The 20,614-nt window shown below is 41.4% G+C and overlaps 1 protein-coding gene across 7 annotated transcripts in view; it reads left to right on the forward strand.

Annotated features, from left to right (window-relative positions):
• Positions 1 to 20,614, forward strand: part of utrn (utrophin) — a 145,431-nt gene that overhangs the window by 102,727 nt on the left and 22,090 nt on the right. For all 7 annotated transcript variants that reach the window (XM_028397312.1, XM_028397311.1, XM_028397313.1 and 4 more), the window contains 8 exons: positions 557 to 617; positions 7,079 to 7,140; positions 8,701 to 8,775; positions 11,201 to 11,402; positions 11,838 to 11,923; positions 13,214 to 13,371; positions 16,433 to 16,599; positions 18,644 to 18,755. In XM_028397312.1, the coding sequence (XP_028253113.1) occupies positions 557 to 617; positions 7,079 to 7,140; positions 8,701 to 8,775; positions 11,201 to 11,402; positions 11,838 to 11,923; positions 13,214 to 13,371; positions 16,433 to 16,599; positions 18,644 to 18,755 (923 nt within the window). The remainder of the gene's footprint in view (positions 1 to 556; positions 618 to 7,078; positions 7,141 to 8,700; positions 8,776 to 11,200; positions 11,403 to 11,837; positions 11,924 to 13,213; positions 13,372 to 16,432; positions 16,600 to 18,643; positions 18,756 to 20,614) is intronic.

The raw sequence follows: 20,614 nt of genomic DNA on the forward strand, positions 1-20,614 counted from the left end.
CCATCTCGTATATCCCCCAATCTCGCTTAATCTCTTTCTCTTACTGTCTTTTCATCTCTCTATCTTAGTGTAGAGCTGTGTCGAGGAGGAGGGAAAGTGGGAGGGTGATAAATCAGGCAACATTTCCTGCTTCTTATTGCACTTGAGAGCTTTTCAAGTCTTATGTTTGGGTGCTTTTAATGCTGTATCAGCTTGTCATTTGTTGTATTTATTGTCTTCCTTTGTGCCAACAAAGATTAGCATAAACATCTGTATCCAGCACCTTTTTCTCAGTTTTCTTTTTTATCTTTTTTAAAACATTTCTTCATCCAGTTTCCTCTCTCTGCCTCCCAGAAAAAAACACAGCTATTTACTTTTTTGCCCCAATTTCATGCTCTAAGTCTCTTCCTCATACGGCTACTGTATTATGGAAGTGTTAGATGTATGAATTATTTCAAGTCAAGCTTTAAATGGATTATGATACTGCAAAAATGGTAAAAATTGGGTTGTGTTTATTAAGACAGTGGATTTTTTTTTACTGCCTGACTCTCCCCATCTCTTCTTTCTCTGTTTGCAGCTTCTGTACAGCTCCCCTGGCAACGTGCAGTTTCTCAGAATAAGGTCCCTTATTACATCAAGTAAGTCCTGAGACAAGGCTTCTTATTATGAACTGTATGTATGTGTCTGTATGTGATTATGATGCGGTGGTAGAGGTGGTAAAACCTTCAGTTAGGGCTGCAAAAATTCAGTGACTTGCTTCAGTTTATTATTATCACCACCTCCCATTTTAATGGTTTCCAATTAGTTTTGTGTGTGTGATGCATTGTCTGTTCTTTATAAGTCATTTTTAGACCCTGACATTCAAGCTGTTGCTGCAGTGCTGGACTTTTGCATTTAAAGAAAAGGTCCTAAAGGCATCATCTGTGTCTGCCTTTAGTCATTTCTCCTCTCTCAGTGGAATAAGGAAAACCACACCGATGATAGCCCATGTTAATAAGCTGGCTAGAGTCATTAATCATTTTGAGAATATAGAAAATTATGTCTCTCATACTGTAAAAAAATGTGGACGGGTGCATAATTACAGAGAGTTAATGATGCACAGAAGCTTTAAGACAATCATACTGTGTCAAGATACACTTAAAGTCACACTGTTACATTTTGCTGTTTAATATCCAGAGAAACACCTGAAGTCAGCAGTATGGTGCTTTTTTAATTATTAGTCTGTGAAATAGCCCATCATCTCAAACATTGTCCAGAAAGGTTTTTAATAGAGGTCTTCTAGTGACCTCTTACGTACATCAGCCTTGAATGGTCATATAATTGTTGTTCAGGGTATTTTCTGAGCATGTATGTAATTTATATTTCTTCCAATTAGGATCTTCTTTCTGTCAGTTTGCTCTGCCATCTGTAAATTATCATTCAAGCAGTTTCACCTGCACACTTGTCATTCTGTTAAACAATAGCACCTTCTTTTGAATGGCTAATACTTTGCTGAATCCCAGGACAGCCTTCCTACTCTCTGCTATAACAGTGACTATAATGACTTTAGGTTGACGTCCTGCTTCCCATTCTAATTTGTGCCAAATCAGACCAAACAGCAGGTTTCTGTTTAAACAGGCAGAGAGAAGATCTGCACTGGTAGCAGCTAGGACAGCTTCTCTCTCTCTGTTCCTCAGGAAATGTCAGTATTGGACCTCATTATCCAGAAAACATGTAAGCCTACTGTATGTCAGTAAACTGCTGTCTAACCAAAAACCGGAATTCACCCTTATATTTGGCTGGCGGGTAGAAAAATCTTTGGGTAGCAGTTTCAGCGATCATTTGTCTTCTCTTCTCTCTGTGTCTCTGCTTTCTGTCAGAATACTGTTCCTGCCTTATTTCATTATTAACTGTGAAAAAATGGTTGTACTTCTTAGGGCTGCCCTCTTAAGTCTCCCTGTGCTCTGAGTCAAAATGTCATCAACTCAGTAAAAACTGTCAAATGGCCATTTAAAGAAAATCTACTTTCTCTATCGCTCACAGAGGAACCCACAGAAAGAGCTGCGGCTATAAAGATTTATGGGTCTAGCTTTCCCTTCAGGGACAAGTTCAACATCTCCAAAAATGTATTTTTATGTGCACAGTGTCTTTTAAGACTTTTCCTTGATTGTGGTGCATTCAGGTGAATATCCGAAGTAGAAATCATTTAATCATATTAAAATTAACTTTTCACAAGACACACAACAATGTAATTATTGTAGTAAGACTTCAAAATATTACCTTATACCGTTACCGGGTAACAGCAAAACTGAGTCAATAAATTAAAAATACAGATATAACTTTATGATAAAACAGGACACATTCATGATAATTACTTATAAATTAAGGAATATTCTGGAGACGTGAGACTTAATTGACTTGACTTAAAAGAGGAATAATATTGTTTTTTTTTTTTTATTAAATAATTCATCTTCCCATATTCCCAGTCTCATAGAAGAATAAGAAAACATCAAGTGAAAATCAGAGATTAGACAAAGACAGACAGGGAGGGACACCTGCACTGTGTTTGGACCTGTAGCTTGGCACTAGAGAGAATGGGGGGGGGGATTGGACATGAAAGCCAGACAGCCAATGACTCGGAGGACAGGCTTGTAACTTTAAAGTCAACAACAGCCTGTGATCACAGATGTGCCCAGCCAATGAACCTGCATCCGCCCACTCACACAAACAAAACACGTGTACATCAAGGGCATTCGCATAAAACCATACACACAAATACATTTAGAGACACGAGTGGTGAAGCGCACCCTTGGGCTGGCAAGAAAACACTTACACACACACACTTGAAGAGGCATCTGAACTCCCAAGCTGGAACTGGCTGAGCAAACACACACACACACACACACCATATGTCCCATTGGCTGTCAGAACAGGGCTCTTGTGTAAACCCTAAATTACCTCTCAGAAAAAAAATCAGTGCTTCTTCGGCCTTTCTATCATTTTAAAATTTAAATGTTCTCCTTTACACACAAACATACACACAGGCTTCCACACACTCATCAAATCCCACTTAATTTGCTGTTTGAACTCTAAATCCATCTCCAGGACTAATCACAGGTCGCTTTCAGCGTGGTGACATCCTCGGGACACCCACATCAGTCTGTGACACTTTCATTTCCCTTAACTCCTCCTCGTCTCCTCTTCCGTCTCTCCTCATACGCTGACTCTTTTCTTCAACTGACAAAGGGCCGCTGATTAAAACTGCTGCCTTGTCCACCCCCTGTGGTGAGGAGTTCAAGTGACATATTTCAGGGTCGTGGGGATCACATAAGTTCTGTGAATGCTGCCTCATGCTGGCAACCTCATATGCTGTCCCATTTTATTCATTCTGGCACTTTGGAGGAGGGAGAATATAGCATGGCTGCATCTCTGCAAGATTAGAGGGACTCTGCCGTCCAAGGCAGATTTTTCTGGTCGCACTGTCTCTGTGTTTGTGTGTTCGGAGACATTTGGCACAGTAAGAGGCTGTGTGTGGGTGTGCCTAGCAGAGACAGACGTTCTATTCATGGGTGGACAGTGTGCTCCTCAGGATGTCTAGCTAAAGAAGTTTTAATGGGATCCTCAAACTGTTTGAACTGTAATTGAAAAGCGGATCTCTGCAGCTACAGTGAAGGATGTGGTTACTTTTTATAAAAGCTACAAAAAAAAAGAAAAGAGGCAGAAGTGGAGCTGTGAAAGACAGAAGATGTCAGGTGGTGAATGCAGGCACTTATCACCTGTCACAGACACTCGGTGATAAGCCTGGCAGGCTGCTGTCAGTGGCAGGGGAAAAAAATCTGAAATCTTCCTCATGCTTACTCAAGATATTCTGCTAATTCTGTCTCTTTGGATAGTCAGATAGTAGTCATTCATCTGCACACTCATGATTATTCATGGCGGTCTCTCAGTGTGTGACAGTGACAAAGTCCCACCAGTAAAAGGAAGTGTTGTGCAGGAAGTATCCGGCCTGTTTGCCTTTTTTTTTTTTTTTTTGATTTTTAAGGGATAATCCTGAGCTCTGATGTGACTGTGAATATATCCCAGAAGAAATCTGTCATTTACATTTAATGCTCTTTTATTCCCCAAAGGCAACGCATCATATTTTGTCTCTTTGTAGGATAGAGAGATAGAGCAGTGGCATATTTTGGTTACAGTAAAAACATAGAGGAGCAGAGACTATGAGTGTAATTAGCAGAACCACTTTAACCTTCAATGAGACTCTGAGCAGCTGGAAATGGTGACGCTCCAAAGAAAACGTCACATGAAATAGCAATTATTTTTGATAAGATGAATAGTTATTATGGTGATCTGTTAGCCTTTGTGGGTCAGACTGTTCACCACTGTCAAATAGCTTCCTCTTCTACTGTTGCTTTAGAACAGAAGTCTCATAAAAACATGTCATAAAAGGTTATTTTTCCCTCACAGTACCCTGGTGGCTACATAAATTTCATCCTTTTGTGCTAGCTACAGCGTCCCTTTCTGTGACCCCCATTTGATTTGTTGTTGCCTTTTCTGAGATGTCATTTAATGAATTTTATGAAGGGAAATGTCACACTCGGCATAAAGCACCCGAACGATTTTATCTCCAGTCGCTCGTTCAGTTACTGACAAATCAGGAAAACCACAGCCTGGTTTTAATTGCAGCGTTTCTGTTTTAATTTGATGGAAATGAACATTTTACACTCTGGAGATAAGCGTCTAAGAAATTAAAGAGGAACGCTCACTATCTGTCAGATCTTACATTTTAGAGGTTTAAAATCAATTACTCAAACAATAAATTGATGATCAGGCTCGATCAATTGCTTTACCACTGCATGACTGACTTGGTTAATTTACTGTCAGTCTGGATTGAAAATGGCAGCTTTATATACTGGTGTGTGTTAAACCCCACAATTCAAATGAGCGGATTCTGTTGATTAGCATATATTCTGGGTTAACTTTGAGGAATTGTGAATAAAATAGGGAAAATTGAGATTAGGAGAAAGGGGAGGTGTGACAGCATCCTGCAATCACAGATGTGCCCAGCAGGTGAAGCAGAGTGTGTGGTCGACCACTTTGTCATGCTGTTGTGAAAGCTGATTGTCTCTGGAATAAGATAAAGTGTATTAAGAAGAGGACCTCGCCCCCTCTGCAGCATCACGCAACACAGAGGATTAGAGCCCACAGTATGCTGGGATTATGTAGCGTTTCGTAGCCAAATCGAATGTATATCCTTGTAGACGCCAACACTGGTAACTCCAAAGCTACTTTTTTGCTATCTTATTCAGGAGGGTGTGGCTCGCAGCTATGTATATGCAGCAACATACAATGAAATCAATTTTTTTTACATTTTTTTAAATGAAATCTTACAAAATCCTCCTCTAGGTGATGTGCATCATTAATGATTACATTAGTTAAAAGCATATTATAATTCACATTATGTCTATGATAGCAACTTTATTTTCAGAAAGCGTCAGACTGTCCTGATGTTCTCAGGGGATGCTGCTTAATGTACTGTATCTCTAAGAAGCTTTCAAATATCTGCTAGAACATCTGTTTTTGTTCCCTCCTCTTTAATATTCTCTGATTGCTCTTGCCTCGTCTGTGAATGTTTCCCGCCACGTTATCTAAACTCTGGCAGCTTTGTAGTTAGTGTAGAATCAGTCTGCCCCCCCCCCCCCCTCCTTCTGCTACAGAACAACACAGATTGCATAGACATTACAAAGGGAATGTGCTGAGAGGAAACTTGACAGTTCACTCGTCCACATCATGACATTCATGAGCTGTGGATATAAGCACAAGCTATCTAATCTTTGGGGAGATACTGCCCACCTTTTGTTGTGTTGTGTTGTGTATAAACAGATTTTTGTTGTGCCGTGAGGTAATTGTGCATCCCATCATTGTGCTGGTACTGTCTAGTCAGTATTGTACCCTTCACTTCAATGACAAAAATGTTTTATGACAATAGCAGTTGGACAAATGTGGCCTGGATAGTCAGTATTCTTCCCCCTTTTTTGGTGTTTGTGTGATGCAAACAGCCACAAATCCCCACTGTTAGATTCATGGAAATGAGAGCGCTTTGGAGGTCCAGGCATTAGCATCGCCTGCCCAGGTGTAAAAAGGGGTCATCGGTCTGTGCAGGTGTTGAATAGTGATGAACATCTGCGTACAAGCAGGCGTTATGCCATCCACTTCGCCACTGCGGTTCTCTGTCAGCGCTCGACTTCCCTTCCTGCCCGCCGACTGTGAGCAGAGAGCAAGTCATTGCACCATCCACAGGGGAGCCTCAGCATTCAAAAAGAAACTTTTATTTAAAAAAAAAAAAAAAACATCTCCCAGAAATCTTCTCAAACAATCCACACACATCTGATTGTGGCTACTGACAGCTAGGTTCCTTCCTGAAATATATTCCTGCTCAAACACACACACACACACACACACACGGACACATCACAGCCAGTATAGCTCAAATAGATACACTGATTGGCAGCTGCAGCTTGAGAGAAGTCAGATTCTTTGCTGTCCTGTGTGTGTGTGTGTGTGAGATGGAGGCTATGTTTGATGGGTTTTGGCACAGGGCTTATTTTATTTATTTTTATTCTCAGTTGGATTGTGTTGTGTGTGTGTGTGTTTGTGTGTGTGTAGCTTTTGTTTGAAGCAGAAATGTAAACAGGGACTTGAGACTTGGTCCCCTCATGTTTACACCCCATGGTGTTTGAAAAAGAATGATCCAGTGCTGATGAGAGGGTTTCACAAAGTGTGTGTGTGGTTTGTTGTGGTTTCATTTAGAGTTGTTTTGTGTTGTTTATGGGTTATAGAGGAATCTGTAGCCTCTGTCCCCAATCCAGGTGAGGTGACAAAAGAGTTTCTGATCAACCATCAACAGTGTTTGAACAGATAATAATAAAAATACAAGCAATTTCAGATGTGTGTTCTTTAGCTATTTTGTGTATTTTTGTCTGTCCTTGTGTGTTTTGTTTCTTTTGTGATAAGAGTAGAAGGTGTGTCTGTGTGTGTACCTTGATGGCAGTGCTGCAGATCCTGTGTTGTGGTTCAGCTTGCGTGCTATTTTTGTGTTTCTAATTGTTGTGTTGGTTCGCAGTCACCAGACGCAGACAACCTGCTGGGATCATCCGAAGATGACAGAGCTCTACCAATCACTAGGTACAAAACACACAAAGTGCTGTGAATATGCCGACTTTACTTTTTCAAAATTATAGCCACAGTTTATAAATGTTTATTTCCACATATCACAAAAACACATATTTTGACAGGCGATGAGATACTGTCAGATAACTGAATTTATCATTTTACATTTGTCTCCAACAGCCATGTTCCTGTCAGAGCTGTAATGCAAAGTTTTGATTGGTGAAACATGAAATTATTTAACATGCAAACATTTAATGTTTAATTTCAAATGTCAACACTTTATTATTGATTATTAACCCATTAGATGCCAGCTGATATATTCTGCCTCTTTAAAAGCTTCTTTTGAACAACTGACTGAGCAGCTAAAATAAAGCTATAGTAATTGATGCCTTTAAAACAGGAAGGGCTATAAAAAGATATCAAAGTGCTTTGCACTGTCTGAAATATCATTAGAAAATGGCAGTCAAGGGGAACTGTGGGAGTGAAATCCTAACACATCTTTGTGATGAAACTGCATGTCTGCTGGGCACAAAAGGCAGAGCAAAGCCCTCAGGAAGGCTTTAGCTGACATTGGAGTAGTGGTTCACAATTACACTCCACAGCTTTGATACATGAACAAGCATGAACATAGAAGAGTCATCAACTGAGAAACATTACAGTGTCAGTTAAAAACAGCAGCTCTGGACTGTTTGTCCAGTTTTTTTTAAGTCAGTTGATTGAAACGTCATGCAGTCATTCAGTCTAAAAGTGGCTTGCTTTTAAAAAAGGATTCCAAAAAAAAACTGAAGCTGAAGCTTTTAGAGCATCGGTGAAAATCTGTGAGTAGATCCTAAACATACTGAGTGTTCACGAAGACTAAGTATCAGAGAAAAAAACATAAAAGTCACCAATATCTGTTTTTTTGGGGGAACAGCTACTCTGCAATAATCCCTGGGTCAAATTAGCATGTTTGTCACTTCCATCCCTTTTTGCCATCTGAGCCAAAAAAAGATCATTCTTGAGTTATTCTGCCTCTTAACAGTTTACAACGCAAATAATTGCAAAAGTTTCTGAAATAAGAAAACAAGGATTTACAGACTTTCACTTCTAGAATCAGGAGGCTGTGGAATTTGCTCATTCGAACATACCTCTGGTCTGAATTCTGATCGTTTAAATCCAGGGGACCCCCGTCTCACCTGCTTCTCTCATTCACTCTCTACATTGAACTTTATGAACATTCTCCTGCTCTGTGTTAAATCCATGCATGTGGGTGTCCCTGTTGGGTTGACCGGTATGTCTGTTCTTTAATGAGCGACCCGATAAGTAATAACCTGTGAAACTTTGGGAGCGTTTGCTGTGGGCCTGCAGCTCAACAAATAGCACCGGCCCCCACTGAGACAGAGCTCACTAACCTAATTACACAGTCCACGTTAGCACCTGCTCTGCTCAGTCATTTCCATCGACGGTGACTAACAGAAGGTCAGACTCGACTGAGGTCTTGCAGTACTTGGGTTCCCCTGAAGGCATATTTCTGTTGTTTCCTGCCACTGATTTACTTAACATGCACTAACGTTTCATCTCTTTTCCTGCCTGTAGCGGACCTGAACAATGTGAGATTCTCTGCATACCGAACTGCAATGAAGATTCGCAGACTTCAGAAAGCACTGTGCTGTAAGACACACACACACACACACCGTGATACCTACAGTCGTGGTCTGCTTCTTTTGATGTTTGGGTGCACTGAGGGGATTCAGTAATGATTTGAAGCTTTGCCAGACGCTGTGCCAGAACAGCACAGGAGCTGAGGATATTTTGCTCTAAAATTACACACACACTCTGTCTGAATATGTGTGTACGTGCATACACAGCAGTCACAGCTGGTGCTTGTGGTAAGCCTGTTGAGCCTCATTTGGTGTGCACAGGTGTTTTTTTTTTTTTTCTCTCCCGGATGTGATGTTTTATTTTTTTATTTTTTTTATTTTTTTTTTGTAACTTTTTTCTCAACTGAAGAGCTGCTGCTTTCTCATTATAATGGCAGCTTTGATAAAGGTGGCTGTTATCCTCAGTCCCAGGTGGCTATCAACCTCATCTACACACACACACTCCAGATGCACACAGACTCTCCCATTGTGAGGTTCCAGCCAGCATGGCAGCAGTTTCTTGGGCTCAGTTCAGTGCAATAATGGTGACAAATGTTAACTGTTATCCAGCTGTTGACATTATTATCGCAACACACAGTGCGAGCGCCCACTGCTCATTTACATCCTGCTGTTTGCAGGAAGTTTGCTATGTGTGTTTTTATATGAAACAAACCCCAGACACTCTCTCTCTCTCTCTCTCTCTCTGTGTGTATACCTGAATAATCATGGGTATCAAAGTGTGTTATTGTGTTTGTTGGTTGTTAATGAGTTTGAATGATTCGGGCGTTTCAGCCTGCTATCTCATTTTGCTCCTCTGATCGCATGCCTGTGTTTGTGACAGGAATGCATTAGCCAGAGCTATTCCGACTTGGGGCACTGCAATTCAATTTCATTCATTAGATTAGAACAGTCTCAGCGTAAAAGGCTCACACACGCACACACACACACACACTCACAGAGGCTCAGCAGAAGGATCAGTAGTTATTAGTTATTAGCATGGAATCATGTGGAATCCTTGCTCGGAGACCCGTGTGAGCCTGTATGAATGTTTGTGATTGTGCCCCTCGCATGCCTGTGTGTTAGACAGAATGATGCACACAAACACACACACACGCGTGACAAGGATACTATAAAACTGCTAATTGGGTTAAGTCTGCGCCGGGGGGCTGGAGAAGCACAAATGAGCTTGCGTGGCATCCCACTAATGTGCCACAGCCTCTCAGCTTCATATCGCAGTATGTAGAGACGAAGCTGGAGAGAAGGAAAGTTTTGCTTTCTGATGGGATGGATGCGCCCGCTGTGCTCACTCTATGTGGATTATTAGTGCAGTAATTAGTACTGTTTTGTGAATCGGGGGGAGGGGAGAAGAGGTGAGACAAATGTGTGCATTAGAGAGAGGGGGATGGAGTTTAAAGATTATTGGAGAGAGGCTGATGTGGGTCAGATGAAGGTTTGCAGTGAACATTCGACCCTCTATTCACTGATAATAGACTTAGAGCTCTTTGCTCTTGTCATGTTGTGAATAAGCATTAAAAAACAGTTGTCTCAGAGGAATTAGGGAGGCCTTTCTTTTTGCTTTCATGCTGAAACAAACAAATGAGATTCAGGCCAATTTGCACATCTGCAGGCAGCACTGTTGTTGTGAAGCCACCTGTATTTTTTTTTATTATTTCAATTTATGCTCTTTTAACAATGAGCAACAATGTAGCACAAAGAGTTTTTTGATTACCTACTTAGTAATATTAAGTACATTCTTAGTTTATGCATTGTTTCTATTAATAATAATATATGTGCACTGCAGGGCAGACACGAAGTGCATGTTGGAGAGACAATATGCACTACGGTACTTTCCTTTTCATCAACACAGGAAAAACCAATCTGTTTCCACTGTTTGTTGATTCTAAGAAAATAATGACCAAGTCCTATTACCAGTAAAATTACTATAATAGTGAGTGAGTCACGCAAAGGTAATGGAGACAGTGATATAAAAACATTGATTTTTTTTTACCACTGACAACATAGCCAGAAAATTAAATTAAAAGAGATGTACTCTTCTCAGTCTGACTCAGACTGTCGTTTGTCGTCTCTATCATATGAATATTTCACTGTAATGTTCTGTTCTTCTTCTCTTCGCAGACTCCTGCAGTTAGTTGCTAGTTTAAACTATTTTGGACAAAATATTTGTCAACTCTGCTGTTCAGAAGCACGTCTATAAATAGTCTGTGCCATTTATTAGCTTCTTGTCCTTCTTAGATTTGTGGCACTTTAATAAAAGTCTGAATTATCTCTTTGCTTTTTGGTGTCCTGTCACCCTTTTGGTGATATATTTAACTTTCTTCTTTGTCCCCTCTGTCTCTGTGTTCTTGTTAACGTTCCTCCTCTTTTCTTCCTTTTGTTATTTTTACTTCTTTCTCCTCATTATTTGCTTCTTCACCCCTGCCAACGTTTATCTGCAGTGGACCTGCTGGACCTCAACGTTGCCCAGAACACGTTCGAGCAGCACAAACTCACCAACAACAATCACCTGCTGTCTGTCTCTGACGTCATCAACTGCCTGACTTCTATTTACGACGGCCTGGAGCAGGAGCACAAAGACCTGGTCAACGTGCCTCTCTGTGTGGACATGTGTCTCAACTGGCTGCTCAATGTTTATGACACGTGCGTATGCCATCTGCTTCGCAGTCAGAATGGAGATTATGGATCAGCTCGTCTGATTGTGTCACAGATTTGTGTTGCCTCGTACATCCTGGCTTTTTGAAGTGTAATGCTTTATACACTGTGGTTTGATGGCTTGACTTTAGGCACACAATAATTATGCTTTTGCTTTGCATCAACTAAGCTGTTATGTTCAGTAATAAGTGCTTTTGATTCAAACTGCATTTGTTTGGAAACACATATGCCTATGCGCATTTGCAAATGTGCTCTGAGCAGCACAAACATATCTTTTTGTAATGGCGTGCATGCTTACATGCTGTAAACCAACATTCCTGTTGTTTGTAGGTGCACTTTGATCAATGCAGTTGCATGTCATTAACATTTGAAAGCAACATAAATGCACTGCTTGTTCAGCTCGTGTGTCTTTGTTCTCTCCAGCGGCCGCAGTGGGAAGATCCGCGTCCTGTCCATGAAGATTGGCTTGCTCTCTCTCTCTAAGGGACACCTGGAGGAGAAATACAAATGTAAGTGCCAATAAGTATATTTATACATGCTCTTCATATAGACTGGTCCATCACACACAGCTGTAATCCCAGCAGTATTAATCAAGCTCACAGTAAGAGAGAGAGAGAGAGAGGGAGAGAGTTGGAGAACGGGTCGTCTAATTGGATGAGAGACCTCCTACGCGTTCCCCCAGTTTCTTTATTTAATTTTCCATTCTGATTTATTTTTGAGGCTTAGGGAGCGTGAATATAGGCTTGCTGCACTGGGAGGGGACTGTCATTTTGGCTTCCTGTCTTTGTTTCTGCTGCCTTATCTCTCCCTGTCTATCACACTCTGCTCTCACTGCTCACGCCACTGTTCATCTGTCTAACAGTTCCACTTTGTCCTATCTTACTTAACTCGTGCTTCCATTCTCCTCTCCTTTCTCCTACCCCTCTCTCCTCCCTCCCTCCCTCGCTCCCTCTCTCTCTTACGCCGTGCCATGGACTCCATCCCCGAGCCTATTCGTTCCACTGGCAGTTTCTATTAGCCTGAGAAGGGTATCAAGCATGGTTGATTGCGTCCTTCCTCCTTTACTCCTTTAGAGTCTCATTGACTGTCACTCCTATATGTATGGCTACACTGCATTACACACACACAACCAGGTGTGCTGCTCTATTTTGTGATAGATTGGCAAATATGACAGACAGTATTCAGTTGGAGATGTGAGTGTCATAATTGCTCATGTTTGCACGTGCCACACAGACATACACACGTTACAGTAGCTGGCATCAGGGCCAGGCCTCACACAGTGATGAAAGCCAGCTGCAAGCAGAGCTAAAAGACCTGTCACACCCTCTGTTTCTCTCTCTTTCCTCTTCCTCTGGATTACCCTTCTCTGCCCTCTGTGCTCATTTTGTGCACAAGCTCTGGAGATATTTCATAACTTCATCTTAAAAAAAAAAACAAAAAAAAACTGTCAACACATTCACTAGTCGAGCCTGCATGTCACTGAGCAGGCATCCATATCCAGTACAGCTCTGTCAATCTCCCTGAGAAGAGGTGGAGAGCTGGAGGCATGCAGGGACGGGGAGATTGGAAGAGAAAAATGTCTGGAAGGAAAGACAGAAAGATTAAAAATGCATCTGTTCCCTGATTCTTTCTGTGTCCTCCCTGCCTCCTCCCACCCACATATATACACACTAACACTTTCCCTCCCACTCCCAGCTCTACACTCACTCCTTCTTCTTCTGCATCTATTTATACCTCCATCTTTTATTTTAACTCTCACCCACACGCTCTGACTTTTTTTTTGGTTTTCACTCTCTTAGACCTCTTCAGCCAGGTAGCATCAGCAGGTGACACGTGTGACCAGAGGCAGCTCGGTCTGCTGCTTCATGAAGCCATCCAGATCCCGAGGCAGCTGGGGGAGGTGGCTGCATTCGGTGGCTCCAACATTGAACCCAGTGTCCGCAGCTGCTTCCAGCACGTACGTCCACAACAATAACACACATGTACTATACACATAATACATGTCAGTGTGCTCATCTGATGTACATATTAGCACTTAAGGGTTTCATAACCACATATTGTTCTTATGTTCTAGGCCATATTTTAAATTAATAGATGCATCCAGGCCTTTGTTTTATATAGTAAAGATATAACAGTGCCAGTCTGTGACCTTTGACAGTATAGGTCTAGTGTGCCTTGCATTGTAGCTCTGCCACCAATGGGTGAATGAAGTCAAAAAGTTGCACAGCTATTGTCATGTGCATGTTAAGAGAGATGTGTAAGTCATGTCCTTTTAGCTTAGGCAGCTGACTTAACAATTGCCTCTGGGATCAAGTCACTGTTTGGAAAAAGCTAGCACATGCACGGTCAGCTGGGTCTTTTAGTCAGATTTAGTCACATGTAATAAATCTCTCAGCTTCTTAGACTGAATGCACGGCTCAAGTTATACATAATAACTGCTGGATGCACACAGAAAGAAAGCCTATACAAATATAAAACTGATGAGGCATGAGTCCTCCAGGGAGCAATCTTTCCTCATACCTCTTTATAGAACCTGGTCATGTTTATTCCAAAGAAGACTCCTTGCACAGACTGCTTGTTGTCACACTCTCTGAGCAGGATCTATGACACGATACAGTATCCACTAAGCCGAACTGTTAGATGCTTAAAAAAGGTAGGATTTACTATGTGGCTGTTGCACTGCATCCTAAGGAGCTGGAGCTATCTCTGAGTTGGCTTCCATATTCACTCAGGGGTTTACTAGCTTTAGGGTGCTTTCATGTAAAGGTGCTTTCATGAAGTTTACATTAAGCATCTCAGTTTCCTCCACCTTCATTTTGCCGCCTAACACCTAACACCTGCCTCCCTCAATCCTGTAAAAAGCACTTCAGTATTTAAGCTCTGCTGACCAACCGTGAAGCCTGAAATGGCCTCCAGTCTTCTGCTGGCTGTCCTCTAGTGTTTTACTGCGGTCAGCTAACCGCTTTCCCCGGGTTTATCTCTGGACGTTACTGGCATTTAATGATGTCTTCATCCCCCAGGATCACTGTCTCATTTTTCTCTGTCTTTTCTCTTCTGGCTCATGCTTCAGCAGACACAAATGGGAGCCAAACATTAAAATTAGAAAGCTATAAATTTTACCCATTTCTTGCAGTGCACTTCCCAAAATAGCAGAGTGAGATGGTAAAATCTTTTTATAAGGGAATATAGGCAGCCACCTTTCTGCTTTTCTCTTCACCTTGATATCTTAAAAATATACATATGAACATAGAGGACACACTTGTACACAAACACACACACACTCTGGTCATGAGTTGCTATGCCAGTTGTAGTCCAGTTGCTCATTCAGTCATTCAATCATACAACCAGGTTGGCAGGTAGAAACTCTCGCACTCTGTGTCTCTCCAATGAGCGTAGACAAGCAGAGCCCTGCACCACCTGCGTGTCACTTTGCCCTGCCAGTGACAGTGCAGTCACCCAGACCATTTGGTTTAATGGGTCTGTGATGAACGAGTTGTGCCATCATAAATATGGCCTCCTTCACTCTTCCTTTTTCGCTCTCCTTCATTTATGCATCCATCCGTCGATCTAGCCATCCTCTCAGCCCGACTGTAATTAATCTGTAAGTGCTATAATTCTGCCATTAGATGGCAAGAAAGGGAGATGGGGGGGTGGTGGGTGAAGGCGAAGATGAGACTAATGTATGGGAAAGGAGAGACGGAGAGATTGTGGAGACGAAGGTGAAATGGAAGGGTGGAGGACTTAAAGATAATTTGAGATGTCAACGGAGGGAAGTCAGTGCAAGAAAAAGTGCCAAATATTATTATTAAAATACATTTTAATTTGCATGTTTGAGGTTCATGTCAGCATGAGGTGATTTAAAATGTAGGAGATTAGGTTCGTTCATTAGGTTAGGTTAGGTTAGTTCATTATTTCTTTTCCAAGATAGTTCTGTATCACCGCACACCTATGTGTAGTAGAAGAACATGCTGTTATTATAACATTAGAACTAAGATCTTCTGAAATTGAAAACTTACTGAGAAGGAAGAGTACAGCTTTGATTTTTGTTCCACTGTATTTAGCAACATTATGGTTAGTGCCACTTCTTTGTGATATTAATTTTAAAAAAAATTAACCCCTGATTCCAATTTTTAGATTGGAATGTGCTTCGTTTTTGGTTTGTTTCATTGCACGGATTTATTTCTAGAAGGATATGTAAATGAAGTCGAGACTCTCCATAGTCATGCACACCATAAGCTTTGTGAAAGGATCAGGGGAACACACACACACACACACACACACACACACACACACACACTCTCTCTCAACATACTCTATTCTTTTTGATTATTCTCTCCTCTCTTATTGCAAATGTATTCTGCCCTTTGCTGCATTCGCTGCCCTTTTTGTGCATCAGGGTTGATGGAAAGGTTGCCTTTGATTTGTTTAGTGCTACCAGCAGCCGTGTCAAAGCTTCTCACCCTGTGCTGACTTTTTTTCGATGGGATCATTATAATCTGCAGTTGAACAAAGTTACTATTGAAAAATATTATATGACATCACTTGATCAGGTCGTGTTGGATACATCATATAGTTTCATTATTACAATAAGAGTTAATAAGATCTGGTTATATGCTTGAAGAAGCCTCAGAATGCTTTTATGAATACTTTAAACTAATATAACTGTGCAAGGTAACAGTCACACATCCAGAAGGGTAGAGCAGCAGTTAAGAGTGGGAGTTTTATCACTAACAGTGAGGGTATTAAAATCAATCAGTGTTTATTGTAAGAGATTCCAACCAATAAATATAAATAAGGAGCTCATAAAAGTTATTAAGTCTTGCCTATAACATGTCTTAGGGACTTATCGCTTTAATATGCGTGGTGATCTTTTATTTGTCTGTACTTTTATTAGGTGTTTGGTATCAAGTGAAGAGCTACAGCCTGTTGTTTTCTTCTTATGCTCCAGCTTATCAGCTTATAACTGTTTCATAGTCAACAACTCAATCTCTCTCTCCCTTTTTTTTTAACCCTCTCAGGTAACCAATAAGGTGGAGCTGGACCCGAGACAGTTTGTGGATTGGATGCGCCTGGAGCCCCAGTCTATGGTTTGGCTCCCTGTTCTGCACCGAGTGGCTGCAGCAGAGACAGCAAAACATCAGGCCAAGTGTAACATCTGCAAGGAGTGTCCTATTGTTGGCTTCAGGTAAATGGACACACACAGAGCATTTAGCATATAAGTCAACACAAGATAGGTGTCTGCAACATGGCAACAGACCACACACACACAAACACACACACACTGCAATGTGGCTCCGTTTGGCGTTGTTCTCTCCTGGTTGAGCATAAAGGGCAGATCTGCTCTGGAGGGCAGGCATTTATCTAAATGTCAGCAGCTGATACACCACTGACTAAATACCATCCAGAGGTGTACAATGTAACATGCACACATGCTCACAAATGCAACCAGACACTAATACAGCAGCACAAAGAGCTGATCAACTGGCATACAACCTAGAACAGACCACCCTCTGATACTGTGACAATCACACACACTCGGTGCCAGAGCTGCCTTTTGTTTTATTTGATTATACAACATCATTAGTTTAAGTTTTTAACTGTCCACTTGAGTAAAGAGCTGTTTCTGTGGCTGGAGATGGGTGAAACACCAACTCTAAGTCGGGTGGCAGGATTGTCCCCTTCACATTCCTTGCTTTGCCAGCAGGAAAGAGAAATACATTCAGACGTTTGATGAAGCACACACTTCCCAAGTTCTGTCGTTGATCGATGAGAGCCGGTGATGGTGGGAGGGAAAGACGGCGAGCAAGAGTGAAAAATGAAGGAAAATGCATAGCAGGCAGTTTGTGTGGTCTTGAGACATGACACCAACTGTGTTACAAGTAGGTTTCATATTCTAAAGGTGCGGCAGTTTATAACACAGAGAATGCAAGGGATGAAGAGTCAACAGATGAATCACGCTGCAAATTAGTGGGACAGTTAACAAGTCGCTACATGCACAATTACCTGTGCGTTGAAGCGAACTTGTCTTGTGTAACATTAACATATTTACTTATGGAGCTGCTAGCAGTAATTAAAATTAAATGGCTTCTAAATGTCAGTGAGCCCAAAGACCTTCATGGTGTTTGTATGATTATAGTTTGTAGGGATAATAATTGCAATTGAATGCTTAAATTGGGATTTGGCCAGCTAAGTTACGAATATGTTTTTTATGTTTTTTTTTGTATTTTAATTAACAACAACATCTTTGAGTTCAGATAGAACCAATCAAATTAATTGAATTGAAGAAGTGAGAGCCATGAGAGCACTGAGGTAGAGTAGAAAGTACATGTAGAGTCTGAAATGCAGCAAAAGTGAAAGAAGGTAATGTAACTTTAAATTGTAATAGTAAAGCACTATATAGAAATCAAAATAGTATTAAAAAAGTTATTAAAAGGACATTGAAAAGACAATAAAATGATATTTTACTTGCTTCATTTTCCATGCTGCTTCTGCTGTTTGTTTCTTCTACTCCAGTCATAGTTAATTTTCTGGCGTCTTTTATCTCTGCATAAGCTTTTAATCTGTGTCACCTTAGAAGGCCAGACAGTACAGGGGCCATAATTAACCGCAGTTGTTAGCTGATCAACTAATTAATTATTTCAGAGTGAAGGTGACTTAACGCCGCCTCCTCATAGTAATATGCTGCGTGTCAGTACGTAATGGCGCGTTTGACTTGGTAGGAGTTGTGTGCACCGTTGCATCCTTTGATATATGACTCTCTTTTGTAACTCATCAGTCAGCTAACCTTGGGAGAGCTGAGAGGAGAGAGAGATAAAAGACTTAAGCTATTATGTCCGAATGGCTCCTGTCTCAATTTAGCTGTTAAATGGCCTTTTGGCTACAGCCTCTGCCGCTGAGGAGGACAACATCACGACAGTTGTTGTCACGTTGTTGTTTTTTTTTGTTTTTTGTTTTTTGGTGGAAATCCAACTGCCTGTCTTGCTGTCAGCATATTGTGTGTGAGGAGTGGTGTAACAACGGGGACCAGCAACTCTCTAGGAGACCTCAGTTTTAGCCTGGAGATGAGTCATGGTGTATCACTACATGTTCACACACACACACACACACACACACACACACACAAAAAAAACACACCCTGAGGATCTGGAAGCGACATCCACACTCACACACAATGTCCCAACTCAACTTATCTCACTTGTCTCTCTCTCTCTCTCTCTCTCTCTCTCCAGGTATCGCAGTCTGAAGCATTTCAACTACGACGTGTGTCAGAGCTGCTTCTTTTCTGGGCGCACTGCCAAGGGCCACAAGCTCAACTACCCCATGGTGGAGTACTGCACACCGGTGAGGGAGTGTAAAACACACACGTCGACACACTAGCTCATCTCATATCTCTTTTCCACATGCTCGTGCATTTCCTCTCATCCATTTAATGAAGGCACACAAATTCACACTTGAGACTTGGGTTACCTCCTCACCCATCTTTCATTAACACTGCTCCTATCCTAATGTCAGATTAAACCCCTGACTCACACTCTTCCGGCCGCTGAATATTCATGCTCGTCTTATTCACGCTGAGGAACTATTACGGCAGCACATTTGTGCAGACTTTCACATTCAATTTGTATAATATCTTGCTCAGAATACAGGCTGTTGTTTTAATCTCCTGCTAATGTGTTTGTCGGCTGGCTGGTTTATTAAACACTCACTCCAAAACTGTCTGCATCTCCTGAGAAAACTTTCCAAAAGATTTTTGTTTCCTTGCGGCAGGGTTTTTCTCCCTGTCATTCACAACTGCCTCTCTGATGTAGGGCAGTCTCTGTGGGCCTGCAACTGGTGTCCCAGTTCATCCTAAACTAGTTGGATGGTGTTTTTACCCTGGTCATATTGCCTGAATGAATTTTATAACAAACTATGCTTCATATACAGTGTGGAGATTAGGACAGTGAAGCCCCCTTTCACATTAGCTAAAAAACCTCAATAACATCCGTTTATATGTATATTAGCTATATTATAGTACAATCGCCATTCATTGCAGGTTCAAATGGCTTGTTTATCAGCTTCACCCCTGATCTTTAGTAGTATAAACAGTAGGGATGTCCCGATCCGATCACGTGATCGGAAATCGGGCCCGATTACGTGATTTCAGACTCGATCGGAATCGGATCGATCTCGATCGGACATCAGGACTCGGATATATATTTATTAGGGCTCTCAAAGTTAACGCCTTCTGTGCAGGGTGGCCCTGTGTCCTGTAGTGTAGGGGTATGGATAGGGGTGCGAGAGGTCCTGGTTCGAGACCTCGATGAGCTGCTGCGTGTGTGAAATCTCCTAGCGTAACGCTTTGGACACAAACACACAGACACAGGTTTTGCTGCCAGGAGTGAGTTGCTATTTGCCTTTATAGAGAATCGGATCGGGACTCGGTATCGGCAGATACTCAAAATCAAATGACTCAGACTCGAGGGCAAAAAAATAAACATAATATTGTCGTTGGTCACTATCATCCATTAATCCCACCCTTCTAAATCCAGGCAGCATTTGAACACTGTTCATGCAGTAGTACTGACTTTGGAGAGATTGAAGTAAAATAGTAAGTGTTCTCCCTCCTTCTTTCCGCTGCTTGTGAAGTTGAACATGACATTAAAGCAGTGTAAAGCTGTATAAGCGTGTGTTCAGTGCAAGGATGTCAGACCCAAACAAAGTGAAAGCACACTTCTTTCCCTGCAGTCAGTTGCTTGCTCTCCAGAAGAAGAATATTCTCCATTATATCCACATATGCATCTGAGCAAGCTACTCAGTGTAATGTCAATATCAATTTAAAAAAAAAAAAACATAGATAAAAAATGTAGAAATCTACATTGGTCCAGACTGTGAGGAGCTCTGGCATACTCTGATGTGACTGTGTAAACAGATTTTAATCCCCTCACTGTGATTAATACAGGCTGACATACACCTGCCCCTTATCTCTGCTTCCCATCCCACTGACTGTTGAACTTGTTCCACAATCAGCCCTCCCATCAGACCTCTGGCTTAATTTGAACTTACATGAACAAATAAAGTAAAACACTCATGGCTCTCTTAGGTCTTTTTATGTTTCCAGCCAGGCAGCATTTTTTCTTTTTACTACTATGCAGAGAGAAGAATATTGGAAAAGGGGGAGCTTGGCAAAATTGAGCATTGCTTTTTCTCTCTCTCTCTCT

This window comes from Parambassis ranga, chromosome 24, assembly GCF_900634625.1.
Source record: "Parambassis ranga chromosome 24, fParRan2.1, whole genome shotgun sequence".
Taxonomy (NCBI): Eukaryota; Metazoa; Chordata; class Actinopteri; family Ambassidae; genus Parambassis; species Parambassis ranga.